Source organism: Engraulis encrasicolus, chromosome 24 (assembly GCF_034702125.1).
Source record: "Engraulis encrasicolus isolate BLACKSEA-1 chromosome 24, IST_EnEncr_1.0, whole genome shotgun sequence".
NCBI lineage: Eukaryota > Metazoa > Chordata > Actinopteri > Clupeiformes > Engraulidae > Engraulis > Engraulis encrasicolus.
In genome coordinates, this window is record NC_085880.1 from 41,559,842 (window position 1) to 41,578,613 (window position 18,772).

Genomic DNA, 18,772 nt, shown 5'->3' on the forward strand with positions numbered 1-18,772 from the left:
ACCAGATGTGCTCCGGACGACTGGTGGTGGGACTACTCTGTACCTGTGTGTGGTGGTGTGGAAGTGGTGGTTGGGGGAGGTAGGAGTGTGTGTGTGTGGGGGGGGGGGGGGGGGGGGGGGTCATCCAGAGCACTCACAGCCCGACCTTGGCAGCCCGTTCCTGGGTAGCATGACCAGATGTGCTTCGGATGGAAGACTGGCGGTGGGTCTCTGTACCTGTGTGGCGGTGTTTGGAAGTAGTGGTTGGGGGAGGTGGGGAGCGGGGGAGACACAGAGCACTCACAGCCCATCCTTGGCAGCCCGTTCCTGGGTAGCATGACCAGATGTGCTCCGGACGACTGGTGGTGGGACTACTCTGTACCTGTGCGTGGTGGTGTGGAAGTGGTGGTTGGGGGAGGTAGGAGAGAGAGGGGGGGGGGGATAGAGAGCACTCACAGCCCGACCTTGGCAGCCCGTTCCTGGGTTGCATGACCAGATGTGCTCCGGAGGGAAGACTGGTGGTGGGTCTCTGTACCTGTGTGGCGGTGTTAGGAAATGGTGGTTGGGGACGAGGGTGGGGGATACCGAGAGCACTCACAGCCCGTCCTTGGCAGCCCTTTCCTGGGTAACATGACCAGATGTGCTCCGGAAGACTGGCGGTGGTACTGGGACTCCCTCTGGAGCCCCCATCAAAAAATGGATGAAGTGCTATGCTGCAATGTGACTTTGGAAGTGTGAGGGGTGGGCGAGTTATCCCTGTGTGTGTGTGTGTGTGTGTGTGTGTGTGTGTGTGTGTGTGTGTGTGTGTGTGTGTGTGTGTGTGTGTGTGTGTGTGTGTGTGTGTGTGTGTGTGTGTGAGAGAGAAAGTGTGTGAGACAGAGAGAACACATACACCGCAGATATTTATTCTGCCAGGGAGAGACTGTGTCTTTGCATAAATGAGGGGAAAGTCAAACTCAAATAGGAAGTGGTAGAGTGAGAGAAAGAGACTGAGACAGGGTGAAGGAGAGAGAGAGAGAGAGAGAGAGAGAGAAAGAGAAAGAGGAGAGAGAGAGAGAGAGAGAGAAGAGAAGAGAAGAGAAGAGAAGAGAAGAGAAGAGAAGAGAAGAGAAGAGAAGAGAAGAGATAGAGAGAGAGATAGAGAGAGAGAAGAGAGAGAGAGAAGAGAGAGAGAGAGAGAGAGAGCGAGCGAGAGAGCGAGAGAGAGAGACATAATAGTGGTACTGCAGTCTTTGGCAGCAGGGGTCCTTCCCTTCTCTTCCCTTCAGCCCAGCATGAGCAGCCCTAACACACGTGACAGCAGCACGGCAAAGACAAGAGCAGAATCAAGAGTAGGGCTGCTCAATATTGGAAAAACTCAATATCACGATATTTTCTGCAAATATTGATATCACGATATTTTTAGCGATATATACGAAATTCCCAAACCCCGCCACTATTATCGTAGTGGAGTAGCACGCATAATGGCTTTCTAGCTTCTAGTGCTTTCTAGTAGCATAATGTCTAGTAAGTCTGCGTGAATGTAGACTTGAGGAGAGCGCCAGACTCGAGAGGCGTCTATTTTTCTCGACATAGAGCTAGTTCTGATGTACCACCCCTGCGTTTTGCTTAATCCCTTGGCTGCCATACTGCACCGTAGCGTTGCAAATGACAAATGACAAAATATCACGATATATGAATTTTGATATTGATATCACGATATATGATGAATATTGATATCGCGATATAAATACGATATATTGCACAGCCCTAATCAAGAGGGACAGAGAAATTGCAGGTAAAGAGTGTGTGTGTGTGTGTGTGTATGCGCGTGTGTGTTTGTGTGTGTGTGTGTACCCAAAGCAGGTGGTGATAAGAAACTGGATGGCCCCCACTGTGTGATCCCCGTTGTGTACTTATGTAAGTGCATGCATGCACACACGTGTGTGCGGGCGCGCGTGTGTGTGCGCGCGTGTGTGTGTGTGTGTGTGTGTGTGTGTGTGTGTGTGTGTGTGTGTGTGTGTGTGTGTGTGCATTGGCCTGGCTGACATGGACATGCAGTAGTAGTGGGCACAACATGGGAACCGGCTGAAGAGGTAGAGAGGACAAACACACATGGATAGCTAGAAGCCCACCGAAGGCTCCACCAAGAGGATAACACACCGCTGTGCTCTAGATAAGCCATGTGTGTGTGTGTGTGTGTGTGTGTGTGTGTGTGTGTGTGTGTGTGTGTGTGTGTGTGTGTGTGTGTGTGTGTGTGTGTGTGTGTGTGCCCATGTGATAAGAACACCATAGTTGTTGAACATGAGCATGGTCAGGCATAGCTGGAGGGAGTGCATAGAGACTGGTGTGAACACCACTGTTAACCCTTTCATGCAGAGTCTATGCTATTAAAAACTTATTCTCACTATGATGGAGTGACCATCACTAGGGTTGTGGGTGTGTTCTGAATAACATGCCAACGAGCCTGGCTCTTTGGTGAAGCGGTCAGAGCCCCAGTTGACTACCCCAGAAGGTCTGGGTTCGAGTCCCAGCAGGGACACTCTACTCCCCTTCGCTACAAATGGTGTCAGAAGTGGGATGGTACTGTGAGGCCATCGGAAGCATACCCATTGTGTGTGAGCCGTAATTCCATGTGAGGGACCCCCAGGATTGGTGTCCCCGGTGTGAGGGACCCCAGTGATGGGTGAAACATTGATGACGGGGCACACTGGATGGGAGAAGCATGATGGGCAGTTGTGTGAGGGACACCATGAGTGTGTGAAGCGCACGGGTGCGCTTCCCGAAGGGGAAGGCAGTGTGATGGAGTGACCATCGCTAGGGTTGTGGGTGTGTTCTGAATAACATGCCAACGAGCCTGGCTCTTTGGTGAAGCGGTCAGAGCCCCAGTTGACTACCCCAGAAGGTCTGGGTTCGAGTCCCAGCTGGGCGACTCTACTCCCCTTCGCTACAGTCACCAAAATGGTAATGTCCATGTCTCTGTCTTAATCTTAACCATTTAGCCTCTTTTCTGAGTTGTCTACAATGCAATGGCATTTTGTGAATGAAAGGCAAAAAAGTATTCACAAAATGGTATATAAAACACAACAGAAGGTATAATACTTGTTATGCAAGACTAGTGAACACCCCTTAACACTTGGTGAGTTGCCAATTCTTGAAAAATAATGTGAAGCATGATTTCAAAAATCTATATGGCCCATAGAAAGCCATGCTAAAGCAAGTTCGGATAAAATCCAAATTAGCCAAATAACGCAGAGACAGCAACAAACATCAAAAAATAGTTGAGGTCCACTCTACTGCAATGCAGAGCATTCAGAAAAGGGCACAAATGTGCTAAATACTTGTAGTTAATTTGCCCTTCAAGACTCATATCATAGCAATGTTGGCATGGTGTAGTTTTTAGCTATTAGCTTTTTCAGCAAATAGTGAATACGATCACTGGTGACCCTATCGTGAACGTGAAGTGAAAGCCCATTGGGAAACTAACTCCCATTGTGACAGACACAGCACTCCACAACACACAAGTGAACACTGCACACTGCACACAACGAAATTGCATTTATGCCTCACCCATGCAAGGGGGCAGCCCTCAATGGCGCACCTAGGGAGCAGTGCGGTGGGGCGGCACCATGCTCAGGGTACCTCAGTCATGGAGGAGAATGGGGGAGAGCACTGGTTGATCACTCCCTCCACCAACCTGGAGGGTCGGGAGTCGAACCGGCAACCTTTGGGCAACAAGTCTGACGACCTAACCGCTCACCCATGACTACCTCTACCTACTAAGGCTTAAAAATGAGACCTGAAGGGGGGGGGGGGGGGGGGGGGCTCTGTGTGACATGTAGCATTTCCTTCTGAATATTTATCTGTCAAGGTCAGTGGGGGTAAGCTAGTAGGTATCATGATGACAGAGCATAAAGATGAAGCGCTGCTTTGAACCGACTTTCGCAAGTGTACAATACGCCATTTGCAAGTTCAGGCGTGCTCCACAACGCCCTGTGACAGGTTAGGTTAGGTTTAGAGATGGTTTTGGTCTGGGCACAATTTCGCAACACATTTGCACTGGATGTTTTGTTTACAGGTAAGAGCTATGACTATGTTTTTTTTTTTTAAATTGGGGGGGGGGGGGTGAGCTAGAGATGGTTGTCATTGCCAGTCACTCTGTACTGGATGGTTTGTTTATACCGGTAGGAGATTTTTTTGTTTTTTTTTTGGGGGGGTGAGCTAGCGAGTGTGCAAGTGGTGGTGCAGGTGGTTGTGTTGGGTGGGGTGGGGTGGTTTGTCATTGCCAGTCACTCTTCCAACAAGGTCACAGGATGTGGAACAAGTCAGGAGTGAAGGATGCACACTGGGTGACTTCCAAACAGACAAAACACCATTAGAGTACCTGTGTGTGTGTCTGTCTGTCTGTCTGTCTGTCTGTCTGTGTGTCTGTGTGTCTGTCTGTGTGTCTGTCTGTGTGTCTGTCTGTGTGTCTGTCTGTGTGTCTGTGTAGAGATGCTTTTATCTTTAAGATTGGTTTTGGCTCCCCTTTTTTTCCACCTGCCTTCATCTTCAAAGTCCTCAGCCCTCCACCTCCCATTGTTTTTCTCTCTCTCTCTCCATCTCTCCCCGTCTCTCTTTCCCTCTTCCTCTCTCTCTCTCTCTCTCTCCATCTCTCCCCGTCTCTCGTTCCCTCTTCCTCTCTCTTTCTCTCCCTTTCCCTCTCCCTCTCCATCTCTCTCTCTCCCTCTCAGCAGTCTGTGCATTAGCCGTTTGATTTGTTTGCCTCATAAATTCTGCCTTATTTCTCGCCGTTCCCCTTCAGCGGGCACGCCATCAAGTGCATCTCGTTATGAATACACAACACAACACAACACAATCACCCCATCCCTCCCACACACACACACACACAGACACCATAATAAACAAATAAGCAAAGAAGCAAAAGGAACAATGCAGTGGAGGGCAGGCGGGTCATCGCTAGGCAACAGGCATGTTTTGTATGGACAATATTTTAATGGGCAGCCGGAGAGATAGAGCCATCTGCTGATGTAACCTATGAGTCACACACACACACACACACACACACACACACACACACACACACACACACACACACACACACACACACACAATCATGACGGTAAACACACACACGCACAATAATACATGACGGTAAACACACACACACACAACAATACATGCGGGTCAACACACACACACTAATACATGTGGGTAAACAGACACACACACACACACACACACACACACACACACACACACACACACACACACACACACACACACACACACACACACACACACACACACACACACACACACACACACACACACACACACACACACACAGGTCAGGATTAAGGGCAGCCAGTCACCCCTCAATATGGAATTACCTGTGCCACCAGTACTGTAGGTCTACTCAACAGCAGCAATGTTCAGGAATGTAAAGCGGCTGGGTGAGTGAGTGGGTGTGATGTGTTTCCGGAGTTTTAATCTTTTTACCTATGGATTTATTCAATCTCCTCTACTGTAAACACTACACTACAGTGCGGATAATTGTACTGAAGATTAAATCGTGTGTTTATGTGTGTGTGTGTGTGTGTGCGCATCTGAGTGGGTGTACACAAGCTTTTTCTCTGCACTGCTTGTTCTCGGTGAGTGTTTGATGTCAATAAAGCCATTCAAATTTATGTTTGTTCATTACACAGTCTTGTTTGTATTGACTGTGCCAGATCATTACAATGCAGTCTAACTGAGATGAGAATGCAAATCTGCCAATATACTGTATAGAATTGATTAGTTTATATTTGTAGTTCCTATTAGTGATAAAAGATGAGCACTTCACTGTTGAGTGTGCATGTTTTTGTATGTTTGCATGAGAGCGTGTGGGGAAGCCGACAGGGGGTGGACAAAGGGGTCAGTTGTCCCAGGCACAGGGAGAAAGGGGGCGCAGAATTGGGTCTTCATTACATTAAACGTATTGGATCGGGGGTAGCCTAGCGAGCCAGACCCGTACAGCAAAAAGCTGTACCAGGGTCTAGGAGGGCTGGGCAGCAGTGTGGGCGGGATAAACGGTTGCTTCAGCACTCAACGCCACGCAATTGGATGGCAAACAACCAATCCCCACACACTTCTGTGTAACGTCACAGCTGTCTTGTGAAGCGGCAACTCCAAGCCGTCGTAGCAGTGAATGCGTGTGATCAGCACAGCCACAAACAAGTTTCCTAATAAATCGTGTTTTCACTTACATAGTTCAAAAATGCCTCGTTTTCAACCACACGGCCCTTCTTGATCATCCAGCGAAATGTTGAGCAATTTGGGGCTTGTTAAATGGTTATATTTATGATTGTTGTCAGCATGTTCGGTGTTAGCTAGCTAGCTGTATACCCATAACTAATACACAGCTGGATATTAGCTCTGTGTAATTGACGACAGATTGGCTAGCCGCTAGCTCGGTAGACTCTAGGTGTCATTCCCATCTATTTAGTAAGCGACTCACAGACTTTCAAAGCTCCCAAATGTCTCGTTTTTAATGACATGGATCTTATTAGAATTTGGGGCAGGCATATAATACAAGGCTGGATACCTAGCTCTGTGTTATTGGCGACAGGTTAGCTAGCCAGCGAGGGCCCCTTTGTAGGTGGAGCGGCAAATTCGAGCCGTCGTAGCAGTGAATGCATGTGATGACCACAGCCACAAACAAGTGTCCTAATAAATCGTGTTTTCACTTATACAGTTCAAAAATGCCTCGTTTTCAACCACATGGCCCTCCTTGATCAACCAGCGAAATGTTGAGCCATTTGGGGCTTGTTAAATGGTTATATTAAGACTGGATACCTAGCTCTGTGTTATTGACGACAGGTTAGCTAGCCACTAGCTTGGTAGACTATGCCATTCCCATCTATTTAGTAAGCTACTCAAAGACTTTCAAAGCTCCCAAATGTCTCGTTTTTAATGACATGTGTCTTATTAGAAATTGGGGCAGCAATTTCATTCTACACCTACAGTAGTGGTCTGATAATAGCGTGTGACTTGGTCCTGTAAAATGCTCAACTTAGCTTACCGAGCTAGTTTAAAACATCGAATGATCAAATGGTATTGTGTTGTGATCTATTTGTGTCCGATAAGTTCATGGTGTATTATTACATCAATCCATGTCAGACACGAAATGTATTATCATCCAGGCTTTTTAAATTAAGTGCACTTTCGTGCTATACGTAGCACGGACGGACACCATGCTTCTTCTTAGAAAGTTTCCTGTTTACTAAGTAGCCCGGCCCCCCTTGCGATTTGATTTGCCCTGTCATCGGATAACTTTCAGCCTCGCAAAACGACCGGGGTCCGCTAGACTGCCCCCGGGAGCAAATTCAATTTGCGGTCGCTAGGGGCGTCTAGATTTCTAGGCTAGGTCGGGGGCCCATTTAGTTGATTTTGTCCCAGGTCTGGTCAAAGCAGTCAGCGGCCCGGCATGTGCGTTTGCATGCGTGTTGTGTCCATGTTCAACTTCTTTGCTATTCAACCGTGTCTGAACACGGAGAAGCTTTTTGGCAGAGTAAGCCTTGCCACGTAACTGCGCAACAATCACCCCTCTCTCATCTATCTTTGGAGTCGTCAATCTTCTTCTACTTTCTCTTCCTCTACCTCTTAAAATTCATGGCCTTTCTACAAGCACCTAGGTCTGTGGGGCAAACAGAGACGGGCAGCTCGAAAACAGTCGAGTGACAACAGACAACAAATCACCAGGCAAATAAACAAACAAATAAAACAAGGACGTCCAGACTGGACACAGCCATTCATCAGCACACACAAACAATAACAACTTAAATCACAGGACAACCATGTGGTCCAGACAGAACACAGTCAGTCCAGACATAGCCACTCACTCACATACTTCTTATTTAAAAACCACATAAAGGTTACTTGGCAGCATAGCTGGACCTTGCATTCGGAGGCTGTCGGCGCCTGCGTTCGCAGAGGAAAAAATACAACATACAACACGTCTCTCAAATCCCCACCTGACTGTGTCAAGAACTATTGTACCAGATAATAAAAAAAACGTTATCTGAAGTAACTGGAGACTGTGAATGGGTCATTGGCGTTTCTGAGCTCAGACGTCATGGTACAAGGTACATGGTAGTACATCTAATTAATTAGTAATTAATGCACTGCAATAGGGGTGGGCGGTATGTCCAAAAATGTATTCCTGGGTATAATTTTAGCCAAGGTATATATCACGGTATATATCACGGTATTGTACATTTGTGTATAAAATGTTAAAATTAAGCGTTTTGTGGCAAAATGACCAAAACACAATTTTTTAGCATTTTATTTTATGGAAATGACTGGTCAGACATTGTTTTATCTTATATGTGGGAATTCTTGTCATTCAAATAATTTGAAAACATATTTTTAAACTTTTAATCTATAACTATAACTCTACATCTACAGGACGCAATGCGCTATTGCGGTAGACGGTATGAGACAAAATCTCTATCATTGATGAAAAAATACCGCACACGATATTATACCGCGGTTACCGCCCACCCCTACACTGCAATGAATATACTTCTTAGATAGATAGTCCACTAAAAACAATAACGAAAAATAATGCATACAGTAGTGGCATTAGCTGTCGCTAGCTCCACCCTGATGTGGGCTGCTACATCACTGACCCGAATACATAAATAATTGTAATTGAAGCCAATTGGAGCCAATTTGGATTGGAGCCAATTTTTGGTCCCCTGGGGGAAATTCTTTCTCTGCACTTTATCCCATTTGGAGTAGTGAATCACCTTGAAGTACACACACTAGTCCGTAGCAGTGGGCTGCCTGCTGAGCGGCGCCCGGGGAGCAGTGTGGGGGTTAGGTGCCTTGCTCAAGGGCACTTCAGCCGTGGTTCGGTCGGGCATTGAACCTGGAACCCTTGGGTTGCCAACCCAGTGCTCTAACCACTGAGCCACGAAAGAGGAGCAAAAACAGCATGGGCTTAGTTTCTCAAAGCCAGTCTGGTGTCCATCACGACCTATTGTGCCAGTTAAAGGGGTCCTATTATGCTTTTTCATGTCCACTACCCATTTATTGGGTTACACAGCATCTGTTGTATGTAAAAGCTTGGTGAAAGCTGCATTTCACAAATTGGCCTCTTGGGGGAGAATTTCTCTGCCGCAGGAACGCTATTTCTCAACTGTCAGAGAACGCGTGGTTGGGTTTTCAACATTCTATAGCTTTTGTTTCCGGTACGGGTCTACGTCATGCTGTACCTAACATTGCTGCTTATGGGATGGAGTGTTGACGATGTCACAGACCATTGCAGAGACAGTAGACCTAATGCGCATTTGTTCATCGCAGCCACATAGCCTAGGCCTATCTGAATTTGACAGTATTGTGATGAGATGTATCCTATTTGTGAATACACCACTCAGTGTACAAAATAGTGTAGGCCTAAATAGTGTAGCCTACAAGGATAGTGTAGGATTTCGCCATCCACAAGTTTATTCCATTACGCATGTTTTTTTTTTTCAATTCATAAATCGGCTACAGCATTGGTCTAGACTGGAGGCTACATTCACCTGTGGCCCAAGTTATATATTTTTGTTTCATTGTGATATTAAAGCTGCATTTTACATTGATAAAATACCGGTTGGTAGGCCTATGGCTAACGGGTCAGAAACAGTTGAATGAGGAAGGTCGAAAACAGGCAGAACGCGTTAACGCAGTTGCGCACTGAGAATCCAAAACACTTCCAAGTGGGTGAAAGACTCGAATCTCACCTTTCTCTCTCTATTCGCTTCAGGGCCGTTTTGCATATGCTGTTGGCAAGACTAACTTTTGTTTGGTAAGATGTGAAAACCCTACACTTGTATTGCCGCTTGAAGCATAACATTACATTTTTTCTCGATTGGTTTGGCTCATTTCTTGAAACTGAGATGACATTCCTATAACCCTTGGATCATTTGGCTAAGCATTCTTACACTGCACAACAGTTCAGATAACTAGCAAAATGTCATATACCTCCAAAAACACCTCATTCTTGCATCAGCACTAAACCGTCTCACATATAAATAGTCAGTACCATCAAAATGGCATAGATCCTTCTCAATTGCTTTGGCTCATTTGCATTCATTTAGTCCTTCTGTCAAAATAAACTGGATGGTTCAGCATAACTATATGGATCCTCATCACTCGCTCATATCACCCTAAAAACAGTTTACCCATGTGTCAAAACTAAATTTCTTCCCCACATATATCATCAGTACCCCCAAAATACATTGTCCCTTTGCCATTGTGTAAGCACTTAGGTGTTTTATCTACGTTCAGCTAACAGATTTCGACTATGTATAAAAATGAAAAAGTGAGTGAAACCATTGAAGTTTGACAACACAGATAATTTACCAAGGACATTTATCAGTAACTTTCTGTACTGTAAATTCATATACAGAAAGTAATGCCCATATATCACAGGTTTCTCATGGGTTTGGCTCATTTCTCAAAACAGAGATAGCATTCTCAAAATAACATGGATAAATGCCAAAGCAACTAGCAATTGTTCAAAACAGAATGTCGTTTGAAAAAATGTCATGAAATTAGCCAAATAACAGAGGAAACTGTAGTATACACGGTTGTAAAATTATTTTCTACTAACTAGTAAAGTTACAATACAATCTGACCTGTTGAACACTGTCATGAATTTACTATGTAATGAAATTCTTAAAATATGATGTCCTTGACTGTTTGGAATTGCGTAGACCACTTTGCATATGATGACTTACACAATGAAATAATGCTGACGTGTTTTGGAGAGGGCAACCATTAGACTGAGAATTGTCTAATTCGTTTAGATAAGCAAGGTCAATTTATTTGGAAAATGTGCTAAATGTATGCTGAATGTGTCAACTGAAGGGTATTTGTACATATCCATCTGCAGAGATGTACTAAATATTTGAGACATGTACAAAGCATTTGATATCTGATGAAAGCAATGAAAAATGCCATTCTGTTTTGGGAAATTGCAAGTTGGTTTGGGGATTTGTCCGTGTTGTTTTGAGAATGTCATCTCAGTTTCGAGAAATTAGCCAAACCAATCGAGAAAAACTGTAATTAGAAGACGTGCGCTGATGTTATCCAAATAGGTATCACGACATGACCAGCAGCCGTTTGCATCAGCAATGTTGGCAAGGATTAGTGTAGGCTATGCGTAGGCTACAATTCAGTAATTAAAATGCAACGCAGTTTTGTTCATCATATCTGCAAGAGCAACGTGGATTGGCTTGACGTCGTTTAAAACTGGTCGAGTCGTCGGGCGGCATGCCGAAAATAATGAAACTGAAACGGATAGGGCCTATTGTTATATAAAAAAAATCCTGTCCTGTCGATAAATGCGAACAAAAAAACCACGAAACCGAGACTAGGCCTAGGCGTTATTATAAGACCCAGTATGAAACCAATCCATCGAGGACTGCCCATTGCGCTTCCAATCCAGTGGGCGCATCATTTTTGCCGGGGACTAAATAGAAATGCAGTTACTAAAATGAAACCATTCACCTGAAAATACCTTGAAATGTATTTTTATGAAGCATAGCCTATCACCATTGTGCATTACGCCTACAGACAACGAGCAAACAGGAACTCATTTTTAAAAGCCAACAACGCGTGCGCTCAGTAGCCTATTCAGTCTGGCTTGCAAATAGACCACAAGACGAATTTGAACACGGACTTCATATCACAAATAGGGTGTCACGATATCACTGACAGACGTTGAATTGATAGGTTTGAGTCCGACAAGTCGTGCCCTTGTCTTACTGGGCGCACTCTTTCAATTTCGGACTGCGTCTTTGACAGCCAGATGGGGGCTGCCGCGGGAGCGAAGAAAATGTCCATAACTTCGCTGAATAAGCCTATCCTTTGAACTGTGTACAGCAATTGCAGATGATTAGCTTATTGGATAGCCTATTTTGTGAAGGTTAACTTGTCATTAACAAGGGAATGTGATCCGATTTCAATCCCAGAACATTCTTTGTGTCTTCAAATTTCCACCTGTCAACAGCAGATCTAGACTTCTCCCACCTAGACCAGCGCGACACTTGTCTGTTTGCGAGCAGTAAACTTGGCTGATAACTTCAACTTTAGGGCTACAGTATGCAAGGCTAGACAGCGGGTTAACCAATCAGGCCCCTACTGTTGCGTTAATAATGTTTGAGATAAAGATTCTTCAGCGCAGGATATCAGAAATAAACAAGACAGCGCAGATGGCTATTAGTTTTTTTTTTTTTTCAAATATGGTCACAATCGCGTTATTACGCATCATATGCAATATGCGTATTATTTCATGAAACCTCAAATCGGAAGCAATAGCCTGTACCCAGCACTTTCAACCCTTTCTTAGATTAATGGCAGCCTAATTGTCCCAAGCGATTTTGAAATCAAACTGAAGCCCATGCACGGAAGACTCGCATTGGATAGGGACTGGGTTTCAGCAAATTACACAGCAAGGTGCACAAATAACAACGTGGGACTTATGATGCGTCCTTTTCAGATTAATTGTGGACATTGGGTGAACTATTTGGCTGTCAACTTTAGACATAGGCTACAGGGTTGGATTCCAGGACAAAAACAGCTGTGCTGCTGACGTAATATTAGTAATAGAATGCTTGATGAAACGCTCCATGCTGCGTCGAGATTTCAGAATGTTGAAGGGTCTAACATTCTGCACTTCCACGCGTTTCAAACAGGCGGCGTAGGGTGCATGTACACAATGATAAAAAATAATGGACATGAAAACAAGTGATCATTCAAAATTAACTCCACTAACTACAGTAAAGCAAAATATTAACAATGAAAGTTATTCTAAATAGCATAATAGGGCACCTTTAATACAATACAACACAATCTGAAGCAGCTCAAGAGGGACTGAGGCAAGGCCTGTGAAGAACAACAAAACTCTTGCGCAACTGCTAGCGGACAGACAGACAGCGTGTAGCATAGCTGTGTAGCTGCCTGGCTAAATTACAAACAGACGGATTTGTGAGTCATTGTAATTTCTAATCGTCTCCGGTCGAAGGACAATTAGCATGAGTATTATTCAGCACACCGGGGTGCCGTGGCGGTTATGAAACGAGCTGGAAGGTGGGAGAGACTTGTCTGTCTGCCCACACACACACACACACAAAACAACAACCTATGAATAATGTTGCTTTTGCCTCTGTCAAAGTCTAAGCCTGAGGCAACTTGTGACTGCACGCACGACCCATAGCTTGTCCATAAACTGGACTTGCCAACCTAACTGTTGACTTGCATCTGGCAAATAAGGCGAAGACTGAGGCGCCTTGTTGTAGTTTTAAAACATGAACAGCAGCAAGGCTGACAGCAAAACCAGCCCACCCACCCACTACATATCACCCAGGGACAGAGTGAAAGGGCTTGTGTTTTGGTGAGGGGTGTGAATGCAATGCTCCAGTGTGTGGCACAGCACTGCTGCCTATCAGTAATTAACAGCTCATAACAACACCTTGCACCGACTGACAGCTAGTGCAGAGGCGTGTGTGCGTGCGTGTGTGCGTGTGCGTACGTGTGTGTGTGTGTGTGTGTGCGTGCGTGCGTGTGTGAGAGTGTGTAGAGAAGTGCGAGCATTGGAATAAGGATACATCTTCTGTGCATGCATGCATAAGCACAAGAATTTGTATGCGAGAGTCCATGTAGTGTGTATGCATATTAAAGTGTGTGTTTGTACAAAGTTACCTGTTTGTGTATGTAAGTGTGAGCTTGTTAGAGAAAAAACTGACACCCGTCAGGACAACAGAGACAAGCAGTCTGTGCTTGTGTGTGTCCGTGTGTATGTGTGTACGTGCGTGTGTGTGTGTGTGTGTGTGTGTGTGTGTGTGTGTGTGTGTGTGTGTGTGTGTGTGTGTGTGTGTGTGTGTGTGTGTGTGTGTGTGTGTGTGTGTGAGTGCGCAGGAGCAGGGCAGGGCAGGGCAGGACACCCGAGATGTCCTGTAGGCCGAGCGAGAGCTAGCGGTGGAAACTCCTGTAACAACAGCAGAGGGAAACCAGAGCTGCCACCTCAGACAAGACAAGGGACGGATGCACACACTCCCCCATCTGTCTCACACTCACACAAACACACGCACGCACGCACGCACGCACGCACGCGAGCGAACATACTCACACACACTTGCGTGCGCGCACACACATCCACACAGGTGTCTCAGGTGCTGTCATGCCGTCCACAGGCCCGCCTTGACCTGCCACCAGTGACCCAGCCCAGTGTCACGGAATGTAGGCCATCAAAGCACAGTGACAGCCACGTCACCTTGGGGAATAGGCCTACAGTATTAGCAGTTCCTCTGTGTTTATTGTGTACATTGGTGAAAGTTCACAAGTGAAAAAATAGAGATGGCGTCCGCGCCTTTGTCTTTCTTTAATAGAGTTTCGCTTGGTGCGTTATTCCAAAACAGTGAATCAATAAGGAGAGAAAAGAGTCGCACACAGGAGCTGAATGCTGATCAGTGAAACTGTATTAAAAAGCCGAAAATAAAGGAATTCAGGTTCATATTCTTCATGCGATGAATACACACAGTTGCTCATCTGTAGGTTACCAAACGTCCTCCTAATTCATTGGAATATTTTATGACCGAATGTGAAATGCAACACCATTTGTTACAACACTACCGGCAGGCCCATGCACGACTTGGAAGCATCACCTATTGGCCAACAAACAAAGATTACAGATTCCTAATGTTGGGATACACCCACCTCCGCATCTTAAGACATGACTCCCTCTTCGACATTACATTACACTTAGCTGACGCTTTTATCCAAAGTGACTTGCAGTTAAGGTACAGTGTATTGGTCACAGCCCCTGAAGCAAAGTATGGATAGATGCGCTTCAACCATGGTGATATGGGATTTGAACATGCAGGCTGCAACCTTCCTATTTCAAGACTGACTCCACAACCATTAGCAATCTTTTGATTTTTTTTTTTTACTTTTTCGACTTTATTGGTAGGACATTGATGGTAGGACAGTATGAGAGGTGGACAGGAGGTGGACAGGAAGCAAATGGGACGAGAGATGGGGAGGGGGTCGGCAAATGACCCAGGCCGGAATCAAACCCGGGTCGCCGGTGTAGCAGCCCAGTGCCCTACCGTTAGAGCCACGGCAGGGCCAACCAATAGCGATCTTAATTCATGATTCCCCCTACTTCCTTTGTCTCCACTCCAGGCTTTGTCACCTCTCAAGATTTGAATAAATCCAAATTCCCCAGTATCCATTTCCTCATTCCTGTTTTCCTTCCTCTCCAACTAACACAAGCAGCAACTTCCTCTGCAGAGGGTTAAAATACAGTGGCATTTATTGCCCAACAAAGGCCTCTCATATTGAGAGAGAGAGAGAGAGAGAGAGAGAGAGAGAGAGAGAGAGAGAGAGAGAGAGAGAGAGAGAGAGAGAGAGAGAGAGAGAGAGAGAGAAATAAAGCACATGGCACATGAGTTCTGGCTCAGTCTCTGGACGCTAGAGAGTGTGGCTCAGCTATGTGGCATTCCGGCATCTTGTGACGTCAGGAGAAAGGGAGACAGGGAGACGGGGAGACAGAGAGGGAGACAGACAGACAGGGAGACAGGGAGACAGACAGACAGGCAGATAGAGAAGGTGCAACCTGCCCGCTGATAGAAAAGGAAAGAAACAGAAATGAGTGCCGTAAAAGGGAGGGGATGAGAGAGTGATTGACAGGTAAATAGAGAGAGAAAAATGGAAAGACAGACAATGGGGAGAGAGGAGAAATGGACAGAAAGAGAGGAGAATGGACAAAGACAACAAAGGGAGACAGCCACACTGAGGAGAAGAATGATGGAGAGAGAGAGAGAAATGTATGCAGAGGTGTGCCAGACACAGAAGCCTGACACAGACAGCCAGTGAGAGAGAGAGCGAGCAAAGCTGTGCATCCTTGGGGAACATGCCGAACATGACCATGAATGCAGCTACCCACTGAACAGACACAGACACAGACACAGACACGCACACAGACACACACACAGACACACACACAGACACACACACAGACACACACACCTGCATTGCTATCTAATCAGCAGCCTCTCATCTGCAAAGAAACTCAGCAGGGCAGCAGCCACACACAAACACACACACACACACACACACAATCACGCACACTCAGCTAGCTGAGAGCCTCTGCTGACAGACGTGAGAAAGGAAAAGGAAGATGTGTGTCTGTGTGTGCGCGCGCGGTGTGTGTCTGTGTGTGTGTGTGTGTGTGTGTGTGTGTGTGTGTGTGTGTGTGTGTGTGTGTGTGTTCTGTCGTAGACACACACTGCCTCACAGTGACTCTGCATGACTGGCCAACATCATTTCAGAGATAAGACCAACTAACTAACGGATAAACTGAACACCCTCCCCATCAGAAGAATGCCTGTAATGGTTTCTCATGAAGAGGTTTATGCAACACGCATTCCAAAGAGAGCATACTATTCCCTCTGTGGACATTCACAATGTTCAATTTTCACAAAATTATCGTCATATTTCATTGGCCAGAGAGACCACCAGTCTTTACGTTAGCTTACAAAACCATCACCGGTGTCAGAGGGGTGTGGCATAAACTTCACTTCACAGTATTTGCTTGGTTGGCCTTCAGCAAACAATGTCACAGTCAACACAACGTACCTTCCACATTTACGCTCACACTAAGAAAGGGTAAGCCACAACATATCACTGTATGATCTGTAGGTGCGATCAAGATGCACGCTGAAATGTGATTAACAGACCACAGGCAAACCTCTGTCATAACAGATCATTGTCACCATAGGGGTTGTGCCTTCAGGTTTCAGTGAGGAATAGCTGCCAGCCTGCTGCCACACTAGCAAGACTGGGGAAACCATACTGACACGGCCAGTGTCACAGTGTCAAGATGAATGCTGCTTCTAGCACTTGTGACTTCCCTTCACCAGTGGCTAGACTAGAGCGTACAGTAGAACTACTCATGGTCTTCTATGATGTTGTCTACTACTGATACACGTGACAAGTGAACACTGGATTGCTATGTGGAGCCTTCAAGGCTGAAACATCCCCACAACTTAATTATCCAATAAATACCGAAATACTGTAAAATCCATGTGTCATTCGATACTACAAAACTTTGATAAGTGACACCGCTTTAATGTCAACACCATTTATCGTGTCGTATTGACACAGACACCTGCTGTGTTCCTGAACGTTGCAGCGACGAAATGACAGGTTCACCTGCATAGGACTTGGAACGTGACGAGTCAAGGTACACATGTGCTGTCAACATTCATACCTGGATTTTTATGAAGTAAACACTCGTTAGGATGACAGAGTGCAGCTAATTGCTGCCATATCGTGGGGAAACCACCAGCATGCAGCAAAAATGTAGGCTACCTTCTGTGGACTGTCATTTACACAAACCAGTTGTTTGAAGGTATTCAAATGTTGAGAGTGTTGCCCTCACTGGCATTTCTCACGTCATGACACATCTACAAAGCGAGAAATGTTGGACTGCTAGCAGTAGCTGTGCTAATATAGCTACAAGTTGCTGATGTGACTGATGCTTGTTATTCATTCAATCTCATAACTAACTCGCTAGCATCACGTTCAGATAGACAATGCACTTGTCTTGTCATTGTGGGGAAGGTTAGAGATGGGATGTATCACACGTTACAGGTAGGGCTATGAAGAAACTACGTTTTCCGTTCATACATAAATAATAGAGCCAAGGACATAGCTCTGTAACGAGCTCCCACCTAATACTCTCATCTTGCCAAGCTATGCAGCTAGCAGAGCAAATAGCATCTGAAGCTAACTAGCCGACGGGTGGCAGCCTGCACAGTCAGATGAAGCGGCAGTTCATGAAAACTCTGAGTATGCTAACTTAGCTGAACATTTATGCTATATTACCTGACTGCCCAGCTAACATCTCACGACCAGCCTTTTCCCTGCACTTGACACATGACTTTGGCTAATATTCACTGCGTTACATAGAGGCCAGTGTATATCCTTAGGTGTAAGCAATTATAACCTGATCATGTGAGGGTAGTGGGTGACATTTGCGGATACATTCACACAGCAAGAGCGGCATTTTCACAGCGTAACATTTACCTTTAGCCTCACAATCGGCGCAGTATTTGTTGTCTTCCTCCCTTAGCATTTTGGACAGTATGGCCTGATGCTGCTCATTGAGTTTCTGGGCCTTTTCTCTCTCCGATCGCGTCGTCATCTTGCTTTCTGTTTGTTTAGCTGTTCTTTATGAAATCGCCAACTATTGCCCGTTTTCAATGTGATTAACTTGTTCGCGTCAGATGGCAGACCATCCCCCGGGGTAACGCAGCATACACACACACAGCTGGGAAGTGAAGGGACTGGAGCGGAATATGGCAGAGAAATGTAAGCACCCGGAAGCGGAAGGTTTTTTTTACTTTGTAGAATTGTTAACTTAGAACGTTGTTTTTTCCCAGTGGTGAGCGACTATTTAATCTTCTAGAGATGCTGTGTTAGTTACCACCAACATAAGGATAAAAAGAAGATATAAAGAAGGAGACAAGGTTGATTTATTCTTTGACCTCAAATACGTCAAATGACGTAAGATGTGACGCACGACTCTTGGGATTGGCAAAATGCATGCTGTTGGTACAGTGATTTAAATGGAAGGAGCATCTCTGATTATCAATTTCATGTACATTTGGTTAAACATAGATTTGTGCATATTCAATGGTGTTATAAATATTTAAACACTTTCATTCTGAATAATTCCTTTTCTTCACATAATGAGTAATGTAGTAAGGTAAGGTTA

At 45.4% G+C, this 18,772-nt stretch overlaps 1 protein-coding gene across 1 annotated transcript in view; it reads right to left on the reverse strand.

Moving 5' to 3' along the window:
• Window positions 1-18,346, reverse strand: part of smap1 (small ArfGAP 1) — a 223,736-nt gene extending 205,390 nt beyond the window's left edge. Inside the window, exon 1 of the mRNA XM_063191296.1 lies at window positions 18,082-18,346. Within this exon, the coding sequence (XP_063047366.1) occupies window positions 18,082-18,199 (118 nt within the window). The 5' untranslated portion in view covers window positions 18,200-18,346. The remainder of the gene's footprint in view (window positions 1-18,081) is intronic.
• Window positions 18,347-18,772: the final 426 nt, after the last annotated feature.